This window comes from Condylura cristata, unplaced genomic scaffold (assembly GCF_000260355.1).
Source record: "Condylura cristata isolate star-nosed mole 26May11 unplaced genomic scaffold, ConCri1.0 scaffold00013, whole genome shotgun sequence".
Taxonomy (NCBI): Eukaryota; Metazoa; Chordata; class Mammalia; order Eulipotyphla; family Talpidae; genus Condylura; species Condylura cristata.
Window position 1 is genome coordinate 16,157,634 of NW_004567114.1, and position 14,115 is coordinate 16,171,748.

Consider the following 14,115-nt stretch of genomic DNA (forward strand, 5'->3'; position numbering starts at 1 on the left):
ATCAGAGTTGCCTGGGTAAATACATAACTGAGATCTTGAATTTGAGGAGCAGTTGCTAAGTACAGTAATATTAGGATTATCACCATTCAGGGGAGTCACTTCATGATATCATGGTCAGCAGTGTGATAAATCTATTCCTTCTTGCTGTATTTTTTTCTCCATAGCACTTATAATCAGACATTATAGGTTACATAATATTTATTTTAAATCTCCCTTTATTAGAATTAAAATTCTGTGAGGACATGATTTTGAGTCTCTTTTGTATATAATTATATTCCCAGTGCCTAGGCCAGATCCTAGAACATTGTAAGTATATGTTAAATAGGTTTATAAATGGATAAATCTTCAATGGTTAATTATATTTTTTCCAAAGTCTTTGAAATACAACTTATGCTTATGCTGAAAGATGAAATAATATTAAATAGCTGACATTTGTAGAATGCTTTCATTATTTTCTGAATTCTCTCCCACTCCTATATATCCTATATAGTAGTGGATTTGGGAGTTAATTTTAGTGGAGAGCAGAATGGAGCCTGAAAGAATCAGAAAGAGACCTTTACTATATATAGATTAAATCTAAGATACTATTGGTTGTAAGATGCATTATTGTGTGCTAATATGAATAAGAAAATGCTGCCTGTGAAAACGTAACAGGCAATTAGTTGTAATACAACATCCCAGTGAAGAGGTAGTAAAATAAAAAAAAAAAAATAGATACCACACAAATATTGATGAAATATAACATAGTGTTTCTGAGTTGATGAGGGAAATATAGGTAGAAAAAATATGGAGAAGAGTTGCTGTTCAATAAAATAATGTCATGTTAATTGATTAGTTGTGACAGCAGTAATATTAGCAAGCATATTTTTAACACTGACTTTGTGCTGATTATTACTATGAGAATTTTACTTTATCCTATTTCTTTCGTATTCATATCCCTATAGATGATATGTTGTTATTTTCTCTCTGATGAAAAAATGGAGACACAGGAGATTAGGTAATTTAGGCAAGCTTTCCAACTGGGGAGTAATAGGTCATTGAGTGCTTATTCTCTTAACTACTCTGCTGTACTGGGTAAAGTGTAGGATCAAGGATTAGTGGATAATGACTTGGATGGATGGATAATGAGACTGTAAAGATAGGTAAATATATACAGACAACAGATTTGGAGTGAACAATACGGAATTCAGGATTTTAGCATGTTGAGTTAGGTAGAAGGCAACTTAAGCTAACCATGACAGTGTAGAACATTATTGGTTAGGAATTGAAGAACTTAAAAAAAATAAGTTAAATTTACATTGGGAGCCAGTAACCTATATGTGATAATTGAAGTCATTGTATTGAAAGAGGTCATATGGGGAAAAAGAAAAGAGTGAAATTCTAGAATATCAATGTTCAAGGGAATGAATTGTGAAAGCAGATATAGAAAATAAGAATAAAGAGCCATATGAAAGACAGAAGGTGACACAGAATTGAAAGTTGCTTGGGAATCCAACAAAGGTATAGTCAAGAGTGTCAAATGTGTTGGCAGATAGACAAAAAGAAGGTCCACGAGGAGTTGTGAGGAGATGGATCAGAAAACAGTGGATAGTGTTCTTCGGAGCATGTGGGAAGCATGGCCTGGGGTTGTTGATAGTAGTCTCTTCCCTTTGATGTGGAGTAGAGCAGTAGTGTAGCAAGTAGTTTATGAGTGATGAAGTTGTAAATGGCTGTGAAGACTGGAAGCATGCAAGATGCTGCTTTGTGGTTAACATTAAAGAAGAGTTACCCTGGGCAAAGGAATGAGAATGATAGGATCAGAACCTGTGGCGATAGATGGCTTATTTGGCCAGGAGTTCTTATATTGGAGTTTAAATTTTCAGAGTTAAGTTTTGAGGAGTGGTTATGTTGTTGTCATCATTGTTGTGGAATGTGGACATAGGTGGTTGAAATAGAATAGCTCTAATAGGTTAGATGTCAGGTTGCTGGATCACTGCTGGGTATTCATGATGCTACTATGATGGCATTATTGGTCACATGCTAAAGACCTCAGCGAGGTAATGACTAGGCAGTCATCTCAGCTATATTAGCAAGGAAAGGCAGTAGGTGAACAGTATGAATGTCAAGGAAGGCAGTTTATGCATGAGCACTGGTATATAATGATTTGTTTTGTTAAGTTTGAGAAATGATTCTTTTTTAGAAGCTTAGTTTTCCTGAGAGTGGTGTTGAAACTACAACCTCATTTCCTTCTGACACTACCGCTGACCTATTTCAGGCTCTCAGCACAGTTATTTAGATTGTGTGATAACATGCATGTCAGCAGGAGTTAGTAATCATTTAATCAGTCAATCTTGATTTAAGATCATCTCTGTAAGAACATTATCCTCACATTCTGATATGCTTTTTTGAGTTGCAGATAAAGTCTGGAGGCACAGTCTGCTCGACTGACATTATACTTGCTAAGTGGATGCGTTAGCATATGAACAATACATCAGGAAAAAGAAAAGAGGATATAGGATGCTAGTTTAGACTACAAAGGAAGGCTCTAAGTAGCCTTCCTCCTTTCCCTTAGTTTCTCTTTTAACTTCCAACTCCTTCTTTCTAAGCTTTAGGTATTACCTGATTTTCTTTCCTAAAACACAGATCTGAGGTTGTCATTTTCTCCTCAAAGAACCTTTATTATTTGCTGTCTCTGGAGCAAAACCTCAGCTCCAGTTCAGACCTCCTCATTATGATCCCACTTTTCCACATTGGGAGCCTTTTGAGTTCCCCAAATGTTGCTCATACAGGTGTAGAACCAATTCCCATATATACATTTCACTGCTTGTCCTTTTCCCGTAGTCTGTGGGAGGAAAATGCTTTAAGACCTCATTCATAACTCACTTTACATGTAAACTTCCTGGACTTGGGCTATATCTCAACTGAGGTTGGGATAAATCTCTCAACCATTGTTTCCATAACGCTTAGTTGGTTCAGCACATTTAGGCTGCATTATCTACAGTTTTGTGTCCATGGTCTCCAGAAGGGCAGGTGTTAGTCTTAACCACATTTATATTCTCTTCCAGTGTTTCGTATAATGTTCTGGACATACAGATGAAATTAAATGGGTGTTGGGTTCAAAATGTTTAAAAATCTGGAAATCAGAAATTTGCTTCTCTTTTGTTTTGTCCTCTATCTGGATTTGGTTTGTATAATGTGGCAAAATTGGTTTCATCCTTTCTTTAGGAAGTGTTTTGTATTCATTTATAGAAAGATAGCAATGCAGATTACAGCCATTATCTGTAAGTAAAGAATATAAAATTTAATTTAAAAGTGTTGTGTAAATCTTCTGGAATCTCTAGATTATTTTCTTTTTTAATTTGGAAGCACACTAGGTAGGGGGGTATCATAGTTACTCTGGGTCAAACAGCACATAAGGTTAAAAGGAGAACAAGCGATTAAGAAAGGCTAGCATTTTTCCCTTTAAGTTAAATAATTTACTACACATGAAGAACAACTCCAGTCTCATGCTATTTCATTAATATAACCCTATAATTTTTACTTAGGTTAATTAAGAGGAATTGATAATAATGGTCATAGCAAAAGATCTAGCATACTGAATTAAGTACAGTATGACTGGACAAATATCTGTAAATATATTTCCTTGTGTTTTGGCTTTACACTAGCCTGCTACTTTTTGAGTAGTGCCTATATGTTACCTTGCACAAATGAGTTACAGTTTTTCCATTTACAATTACCCTTCTTGTATTAGTTTTTAAATGTAAAATATTTTAATGGGATACTCTAGCTGCTGTTAACATTTGAAAGATATGTCATTATACATTTGTAATTTCAACAAAATCATTTCATGGAATCTTTTATTGAAAGTAAAATATCCATGATTGGAATTCTTTACTTCTGCCACTTGACCATTTAATCTTGGGCAAATTACTTAAACTTTCCTCATCAACAAAATGGAATAACTATGCCTTTCTCTGTTACAAGGTTTCTTTGAGTTTGATGTTATGTTTTTCAATTCCAAAATGAAATGAAAATGTAGTGATAAGCAATGAGAAGTAAGTTCTAGTGAAACCGAGACATTGGTGTGTTGGCAAATGTGTAAAATAGACTGGGAATTGAAGAAGAAACCCTGATTTATAGCATTTGCTAAGTTCAGAGGTATAAATGCCCCATTTGTCTGATTTCACACTGTCCAAAGAGATATGGCTAGAGAAAGAGAGAGAGAGTTAGAAGAGGTGAACATAACTAGTTCTCTAGAATGTCTAAGAGCCAACTCAGAAGGACACCCTTTTCGATACCCATGTTTATAGGGCATACAGAAAAGCACAATCAGTCCACTGAAAGTTAAAATCATAGTTGAATAATTTTCCTGTTGAGAGACTATTTTGTAAAATTCCTTTTGGGTTGTAACTATAGGATTGTTCATAAAAAGTCAATACCTTTAATTCAAAGTGGCATTACACCTTAGGTGAATTTTGTGGGGCAAATAAAATATAGATTTTTGTCTAAAACTCACAAAACTTCTTCCATTTAGGAAATTGCTTCTAGTGATTGTATTTCTTTATACCCAATTAAGCAAATACATTACATCCTATAATACATTTATAGGATGAAAATAAATAAATGTATTTTAGGCACTAAAATGTGTATTTTTTAAACTGATTGTGTGTAATTCCTTATAGACTATTATGAGTTGGTTATACCTACCATGTGCCCAGTTGGTTTTCAAAATGATATATGTACCTTTTGAAAGGCATTGTGGCAGAGCTGTTAAAAGCTCAGATGTTAGAGATAATTCCTGAGTTCAAATCCTGGCTATACATTTATTAAATAACCTCAGTTGAATTTGTGGAGTTTCTGTGCTTCAGTTCTGAAAAGGAGAAATAATAGTACTTCCCTGGTTAAGTTGAGAAGATAAAAGGAATAAAAACTTGTTTCATACAGAAAGTATTTAGAACAATGCCTGATCTATAGTAAGTATTTGTGCTGTTGTCATTTTTAAATCTTTAAGTTCACCGACTTGGCAAATCGTTATTGAATCCCATACACAGAATCGATATTCATAGTTTTTTGAAGCTGATTCTGCTTATATTTCAAAGAAAGTTCAAAAACCACGTTCTTACTTGCATTGCTAATGCTGAAATAATTACTGTAAACTCCTTTTCTTACTAAGTTATTTCTGTTTTCATGAATGTTACGATTCATAATCTTTTCAGCCCGAGAAGAGTATTGTCAATAGTTGTATAGTACAGAAAGTATACAATCTTTTACAAAAACCAGGAGGTAGGTTGAACAGGAAAGCTTTTAAATTCTTTATAGAGGAAAACACTGATCTGTCTGTGTTATCTCATGGTTAGCCATTCCCTTTTGGAATGCTTTTCTAACAGCTGCTTCCCCTCAGCTGAATTGGTGTCTCTGCTTTAGGTTACTAGTATATGCACTTTACATCTTTATTAAGCTCTCTCTTCATCTTCGTAGAAATTGTCTGTTACATATCTTAATTTGTTCTTTTCTTTTGTCTTCAACACCTTTTACAGTATCTGTCACTTAGTAAATGTCTAGTTAATGCTGAGGAGGTTTTAAATGAATGAAAAGAGTTTAACTGTGAATGCCTACACTTACAAAGTTTGAGCTCTTCTGTCCAGTGAGAAGTGTGTACTGACTGGCGTACCATATGATGTGGGCAGTGTACTTTTTGTTTTCTCATTCTCTTTTCTCAGGCAGAAAACTTGGAAGATAAGAATCTGGCTAAGGCTCATTTTTGTCAACTAGAGAAGTTGAAATCACAGTGTGACAGGCTGACAGAGGAATTATCCCAGAATGAAAATGAGAACAAAAAACTGAAGCTAAAATATCAGTGTTTGAAGGACCAACTGGAAGAAAAGGTAAAATGTGAATGATTGTGAATGTAAAGGACATTGAAATTATGGTATTTCTTCTATTACATCACATATATAGTCATAAGTGCTAATTGTAGTCTTTCTTATTAAAGTTTCACTGGTGCCAGAAAAAATGCTGTGATTTTTATTTGCAGTTGATTTATAACCTTCTAATGCTTTGGGTTGAAAATTTCATCTGGATCTTAAAGTAGAAGTTTCGGGTCTCTCCCTCATGGTACAACAAATTAGGACACAGCACTGCAAGCTAGCTGCAGCCTCTTCAGTGAGAGCTCAGTACCTGGCCCTGGAGGTGGCCCACATGGCGCCACAGATCTTTCCCGTCTCGCCCGCTGCTCCCCTCAGCAGTGTACTTCATCAATCTGCCTATTCTGCTCCCCACTCTGTTTCTGGTGAATCCTCTCACCGCCCTTGAGACTCTGGCCTGTACCCCAGCTCTATATGCATAAATAAATAAATCTTTAAAAAACTAGAAGTTTAGTAGCAATGTACAAAAAAAATGAATTCTTGTTTTGTCGAGGACCTTCTATTTGTTTGGCATTTATGCCAGCTGACTTAATCCCAACTTTTTGGGTTAGTTTTTAATTAATCCCTATTAGCCTATGAGGAAACTGAAGGTAAAAATAAAATACAGGAAAAAATATACAATACTTTAGTTATTACTATCTGCTGGGTAATTTTAATGTTCACAGTATTTTATCAAAATTGATTCTATTATGCACATTTTAGCTGTTGCAGAGGCTGAATTATGAAAAGTTTGGTAACACTGCAAAATTCCTACCAGGCCGATTGCTTTCCTATTAGTAGATGTGTAAATTTATTTCTAGTTTTGCTATGTATCAGTCACTAGATAGAATACTAAGGACTTCTAGTCACTATTTTTGTGACTCTTTGTGGTAGGAAGTAACTAGGGATATAAGACAGAACATTTTAATTTGCTTTCTGTTTATTTCTAACAACTACCTAAAAGAATTTGCAACAGAGTGTGGTAGAAGTCAAGTGTACAAAGAACTGATGAAGCGTGGATAATAAGATAAGGCAGTATCGACTTGGTCAAATGAATTCTGCACTTGAATAGGATTGCTAAAATCTGTGATGCAGGAGCTATCACTGGTTGCGATGTTACAAAACTCCAGTAAACCTCAACTTTTTTTTTGTCTGTAAACTATAATTTACTTATTTTTAATTTTCTAGTAATTGTTAAAGCTAAAGATATAAAATATTAGTTTGGGGTTATGAATAAATGACTTAAGTTGCTAAGTTTAGGTCTACAGTCTTGATAACCATTGCAGTTTAGTTCTTGTGTCCTGCCTTGTTTTATCTTCTGTTCACACATATTTAATGTATCTGTTGCCAGGTTGTGGTTGCTGTGGAGATAATGTTAAAATTTTCAACTTTTCCATAATTAAAATTTTAGCTAGAAAACTGTTAGCATGTTTTATGTCTTATTTAATTGGATTTACAAAACTGGTGAAATCTTTGATCTGTTGAAAATAAGGTTTACCTATTCTACTTAAAAAAACCTTTCCTCATGGATTCTATTTGCGATGCTCCAAATATATATGCATTATAACACATTCATATAAATGAAACATTCATATTAGAGCGATTTCAAAATTAAATGTGGTATTCCATTGCTATCTATTGAGCATAGTATCTAATCGCCCTGTGATGCATGCTAAGGATAGATTTCAGGTAAGACAGTTGGCTGAAAATACTCATAGCAGGATCATTAAAAACAAAATCCTTTAGTTTTTAAAATTATATGGTTGAATCTTGACAATAGTTGTTAATGCAGAGAAAACATGGTCTCTGTCATTTCAGTTGGCGAATAGTCTCAGAGATACATAAACAACATGTGTATATGTACATCTTTTATGCTTGCTTTTTTTCAGCTTTTTTGTTTATATACTTGTTACATACTATTTATTTTTTTAATTGTGTTGACCTTAATGCTCTTAACTGTGACTCAAAATAGTTTTGGATTGAGCTATCTGCAGATAGGACCTTTCTTTTCTAAGAGGTAGAATTGCACTAGTGAACCTGGGCAGAACTTTTAAGTAGACATAACTTTTTAAGTGTGTAGCTTTGGACCAGTTCTTTCAAATTCAGTCTCAGCTTTACTATCTTTAAAAACAGTTTAGTAATGTAAGAAAATTGGCTGATTATCTGATATCTAATAAACTATCAGCAGCTATTAACTGATTGTTATTGTTGTCTTTCCAAATATATGCTGATCACTTGAGCAATCAACCAATCAGGAAGATTTGATTGACTGCTGATGGTCCCTTTCATAGGATGGATTAGTAAAAGGCTGGAGAACTGGAAATAAGGATTATGGCAGGACTGTATTGGTTGGAAGTATAGAGCCTGCTGTATTGAATCTTTTGAGATGAATTGTGTGCAAGGGAGATGCTCATGTGAACAGTTGGCAATTTCCTTTGTAACTGACACTGAAGTAAAACTGAAGGCACATTTATTAATCAAACCAAGCAAGTGAATTGTTTGCTATTTAACCATTCTTGATTGTCTTTCCATCTGCAAGACCAGGCATGGAGCCTGACACACAAAACATAATTTATAAGTAAATTCTGGATAAAATGTGTATTTACACATGTATACAGACACATAAGCATACATGTAGATGAAGAAATACAGATGTGCATGCATACATACATTTTCTTTCCCTCACCTCCACTGTCTCTGTGTTGACCAGACTATGGGAAATAAAAACAAGAGAGCAAGACAAAAATACATTTTCAATGAAAGTCCTATGATCTATTAGTTTCTATTTAAGTATTTCAATGAACTTGATAAATGGGTCTTGATGGTTTTAAGGGGTTCCTGATACAACTCTGCTGTAGCCAAAAGGGAAGCCTTTCTTGTTTCCCTAATCAAGTGGTATTCTGGTGTGTCTACCCCCAGCCAGACTCTAAACTTCCAATCAAAGTAGATCTGCCCTGATCCTTATTTCTAGTTCTCCAGCCCTTAGTGAATCCATTCTAACATATACACTATGTATATGTTACTAATACACATGCCCTCCACCTTTTTAAAAAAGATATCTTGCTATATATTAACTGCATACTTTGGTTTGTCTTCATTTCTTGTGATGTTATTATTTGGGAAGCTAAGAAATATTAAAACTGCATCAAAATTCATATAAACATCACCAGCAGCAGCCTTAATCCATACAAATGGTTGCTATTAGTATGTAAGTACAGAATCACTAACTTTAACTTATTTTCCTCATGTATTCAGTGGTGATATGTGGTAATAAAATGCATTTTCTCAATCTCTTTTAAAACCAAATATTTTTTTTCAATTTTGCATAACAAAGAGAACAAGTATACAGCCCACAGAATTTTTACATATGCATTTTTAAGATTTTATTGCCAGCTAAAAACCAAGGTAAAAGCTTTTATGAAAAGTTACAAATTTGTTTTGCTATTATATAATTAAAATTTGTTATTCCTTTTGTTTAAAAATCTAAAGGAAAATATTTAATTTGTTATTCTAAAGGCTCTTTTTCTAAAACATCTTATTGATATTAGTCTTTTCATTTTTTCTGGAATTTACCTGGAAACTCATAATATTGTTTATCAGAATTTTTTTTATTGTTTTCACTGAGGTCTGTGAATCAACAAAAGAGTTAGTACATAATTAAATCATTAATCATTTGCTCAGCAAGTCAGCATCTAGGTTTATATTTGGTGAAGGTTTGTGCTATATAGTCCTACATTGAACCTAACTTAAAAAAAATGCTTTATTAAAGTAGGCATGAGTTTTTTTAGTGATCCTGGCCTTATTTTTATGCATATACCATTAAAAGATAGATCAGTTTTAAACTTTGAAGATGCTTTTATAATATTTTAGAAGTAACTGATGCTTAAAATTAAGAAAATATTATTTCATAGATTTTTGTTTATACTTTTGTTTCTTATGCTTTATAAGAATGGTGAGGACTGTCAGAATTGACTTAGTGCTGGGAATTTGAGAAAAGCAGCACAGTCTCTGAAAGGAATGTTTTATGAAAAGTAGATGCACCTAGACTATATACAGATACATACTGTGCGTAAATGTTTGAGTTTCTTTTCCTACGTCCAATGCAAACTTGTTAGAGACCTTTATTTTAAAATATTAATGAATGATTTTACTGATTACATTGATGTTTATGAATTTTGGAATTATAGGGTTAGACAATATTTTGTTCTTTAAAAGGGAACATTCAAATACTTTAAGGCAGTAGATTTTCATTGTGGAAAATATAGGGTAATTTTGTGAAGATATAAAACTTAACTGTAGTCTCTTCACCTAATTTTTCTTTATCCAAGTTCTGGTGAAATTATTTGCATGTTTCTTTTCTGTGTGCACAGATATGTGGTCCCATGTGGCCTGATGCTCTGTGCACAGCTTTGTGTTTTGAATTGGCGTGTTATTGAACATTTGCAAAATCATATTTATTTGCCATCCAGTATTCCTGATTAACTTAGCACTCTTTTGTTGGTTGCATCATTTGTGCCTTTTCTACTTAAAAATTATAGATTGACTCATTTTTATTCTGGATGACCCAGTACTTTCCACAGTTGGTGCATTCATTTGCTATTGTTACTACTTTAAATTTTAAGCAGAATTATGAGAATATGCTTCGTGCTACTGGATACCGAATACTGGAGAAAGCCATGCATATATGTTCATTCATTTTACTTTTCTCCTTTAATGTACTCTTAGTCATAGCTGTGTGTGGAACTTCTCTGTTAGGGAGAAGCCACGTGGGTGCCCGTGCCTGGTTACTGCTAGCCTTGGTAATGTTGGAGGGTTGTCTAGTAGTTTCTGGTTTTCTGCCATACAAAAGTCTATGTAGAGCTTTTGTTTTCAACAAGCATAGTTCAGGGCTTACAGGGTACCATTGGTCTCAAGTGAATAATGTGGTATCTCCCCAGATAATTGACACCAGGGTAGTTCTCACATGTAAGTGAATCTTAAACAATATCAACCAGCAATGCCTTATTTTATAGATGAGGTGATTCTGGCCCAAAGAATCAATTGACAGGTACATGTGCTCCCAGCTCTCGGGGAGATATAGACAGTAGGTTTTTACTCAACAATGTTCAGACTCAATACTACTTGGGGAATATGGAATGGAAATAGAATTACCAATCCTTTCTTCCTGTTGTGTCAGAATCTGACCAGAACATAGATTGTGTAGGTGATCTAGGACCTTTAGCTATCTCATGGAATAATTGACTTCTTCAAAGTAAATTGTCTTTAGAACCATATTTTCGATTACTAGTTTTTCAGGAAATGAGAATAATTCCAATGAAACAATTAGAAGATACCCTAGATTGTAAATTTTGAGACATCTAAATCTATAACAGTTCATCAGAACTTAAGGATCAATTAGATCAGGATTCATAGAGATGTATTTGTATTCCTTACCATGAAATATTTATTTATGTCAGTTATGGAGTGATACCTAGCAAGGTATTTAAGTGAGGGTGATATTGGATAAAAATACGTAGGAAATAGTTTCTTATATAAGATATGGATTTTTAAATAATGTTCATGATAATTCACATTTGCAAGTGTAAGTATGAAGTTCATTTTTACAGATGGTAGAAACTGAGGTTGAGAGCACAATGTAGTGACTTGCCCAGCACTGCAGACCTTGTGGTGGAAACAGGGTATGAGCACACATTCCTTGTACTTTCTACCTCTATTTACTGCTAGTAGCATGGCTCACAGTTATGCCTTTTCATCGAACTCTTGGGTTGAGTTTAAATATAAGGGTATTTATTCAACAGATTACCATGTACTTTAATTTTTTTTTTCAGTCTGACACCAATTTTGGAATAGGAATCATCAATGATTTTGTCTGAAAGAAAAACTAATTAAACCCTGATATTTCCACATGAAAGATATCAGTGACAGGAAAAAAATGAATCAGTGTTGTTTATTTTGTGTTTCAGTACTAATTTAGCCATGTGTTTGGGATTCCTGAGGTAGAAAAACATACATGATTGTCAGATTTCTGTTCTGTAAAGCTTTGCATTCTCCTTTGCAAACGTCAAAGCTCATTTATTTTTTTTTTACTAAAAATCTTTGCTAGTAGGAAGCAGAATTCTTTGTTTGTAATTTTTTTCCCCCAAACTGCAAGAAATAAATAGAAGGAAATGAGCTGTTGACTTTTGGCATTTTCTATAATGTTTACATGTTAGGCCATTTTTAGGCAGCCCAAACCTTCTCTTTGGTGCTTCACCTAATTTAGAATAAATTGTGCGAGTAGAATAAAGCTGTTGCTGCCATGTGTTAATTTGAAGGCAAATCTAAACTAGATACTTAACTAGCACTAACTAGGGTATTATGTAATTTCCTTTCACATTTTGTCATTAAAAAAATGAAACAATAAAATGGCCAAATTAAAGGGAAAATTATGAATTTTTCATATGTCGTTTATAAAGAGATTTCAACTGAACCACTAGTAGCATTAAAACTAGAGTAGTCTTTGACTTTGACTCTACAGCATCAAAGACTACAGAGATTTGAGCAAAATATTGTGTTTATGAGTTAACATTATTTAGGATTTGTTTTAAATCTTCATTTTTTTTTCATAAGAATTATGAAAAAACAGATGTTAAGAAACACATTTGGAATGCAGAGGTGAAATGATTTTACAGTGGTGATAGGGGTAGTTACACATACACCTGTGGCAGCAGGAGTGGCCGGCCGGAGTAAAGGAGCTTTAAGGAGTGGATTTGGTTTCTGTTATCTAAAATGGATTCAGGTTAGTAGAAACTATTTTCAGTTCCATTGACCATGACTTCTCTGCCAGCCACTTAAACGCAAAGAAGTTCATTTTAAATGAGTAAAGTTAAAATGTGCATCCTTAGGGCCCCTGACTTGAACTTGATTGAGAGACTTGTCATTTAATCTTTAACTCACTGAGTGGTTGATAACTAGAAGGACTTGGAGAGTAAAGTAGTCACGTTGAGCAATTTCCTTTAAAATTCTGTACTATTAATTTGATTTCATTTACATTTGAAATTCCAAGTGTTACCCATAGTGTTGGAATTAGGTTAAATAACATACAGTTGCCTGGGATATGAAATGCTAAGGGGAGCAGGCCACAGGAAGCGTTCTGTATTAAGCGTTCTGTATTTTTGTTTCAGTGCTTTGCTTAAGCAGTCCTAGCTTACTTTGGTAAGTCCTAAAAGGCAACATAAAAATGTGCCCAAGTTTATTTTCATTGAATTTTTCTTTCATCACTATTTAACAAGTACTTATTGACTCAATCCATTTTGTTACTTAATCTTGAACAAGCGGTATTCTGTGTATTTTAGGAAAAATATAAGTATATTGTGTTTATGAGTTAACATTATTTAGGATTTGTTTTAAATCTTCAATTTTTTTTCATAAGAATAAATTCTTAGGTAAGCATCTTTTAAGGAAAAAAAAAGAAAGAGGAAGAAATCCTGATGGTTTTTAAAGACCCTGTGAGCTTACAAATCTTTCTCTGGAAATGAATGATACATTTTTTTTTCTTTTGCAAATTAAACAGAGTTCCTTCCAAATGCATAATTTGAAACTCTAGTTGTTTGTTTCCTTGTCCATATTTTGTTTTTAGAAATAGAAATGCATCAAAATGGCTGATTTTAAGCAACTAATGTTATTTCTGTTTCTAGGAATTTGACTTTGAAGAAATATGTAATAATTGCACAATGACCCTAAAACTTAATGAATGCATAAAATACCCTTTAGAAGTATTTTTATTTCCAACTTCGAATGTTAATTTCTAGGAGTGTATCCAATACATATCCTAACACCTTTTGATTATGCTGCCAATGACTTTGTATTGCTCAATATTCTCCTAGAAAAAGATGCTAAAAAGCCTGAGGGAAGAATAATTTCCTTAAGTAGGGTTAAAAGTTTAAATGTGAATTTCCATTTTTTTTTTTATTTTTGTGGATAACTTTTCTAAGCCTGCCTAAAGCCAGGCTGTGTATTGTAAAGTCACACCCAAGTTTTAACATGCATATTACATACCCAGTGTTCTAATTCTGCCATTACTTTTTTCTATTAGCTTGACTCTTTTACTAATGCTGTCAGGTCTTACTCTCAGCATGCTATTATCCATAACTTCTGCCCCTCCTTTGAAGGAATTAGCATAAGTCATTGACTATAGAGGAGAAAGAAGACTATAGCTAACTTGCAAATAGCATTTTTATTTCAGGAATTCTAG

General features: G+C 33.6%; 1 protein-coding gene across 1 annotated transcript in view; it reads left to right on the forward strand.

Annotated features, from left to right (window-relative positions):
* CEP128 (centrosomal protein 128kDa) overlaps nt 1-14,115 on the forward strand; it is a 173,644-nt gene that overhangs the window by 110,507 nt on the left and 49,022 nt on the right. The window contains exon 15 of the mRNA XM_012724388.1: nt 5,700-5,864. Coding sequence (XP_012579842.1) covers nt 5,700-5,864 — 165 coding nt within the window. The remainder of the gene's footprint in view (nt 1-5,699; nt 5,865-14,115) is intronic.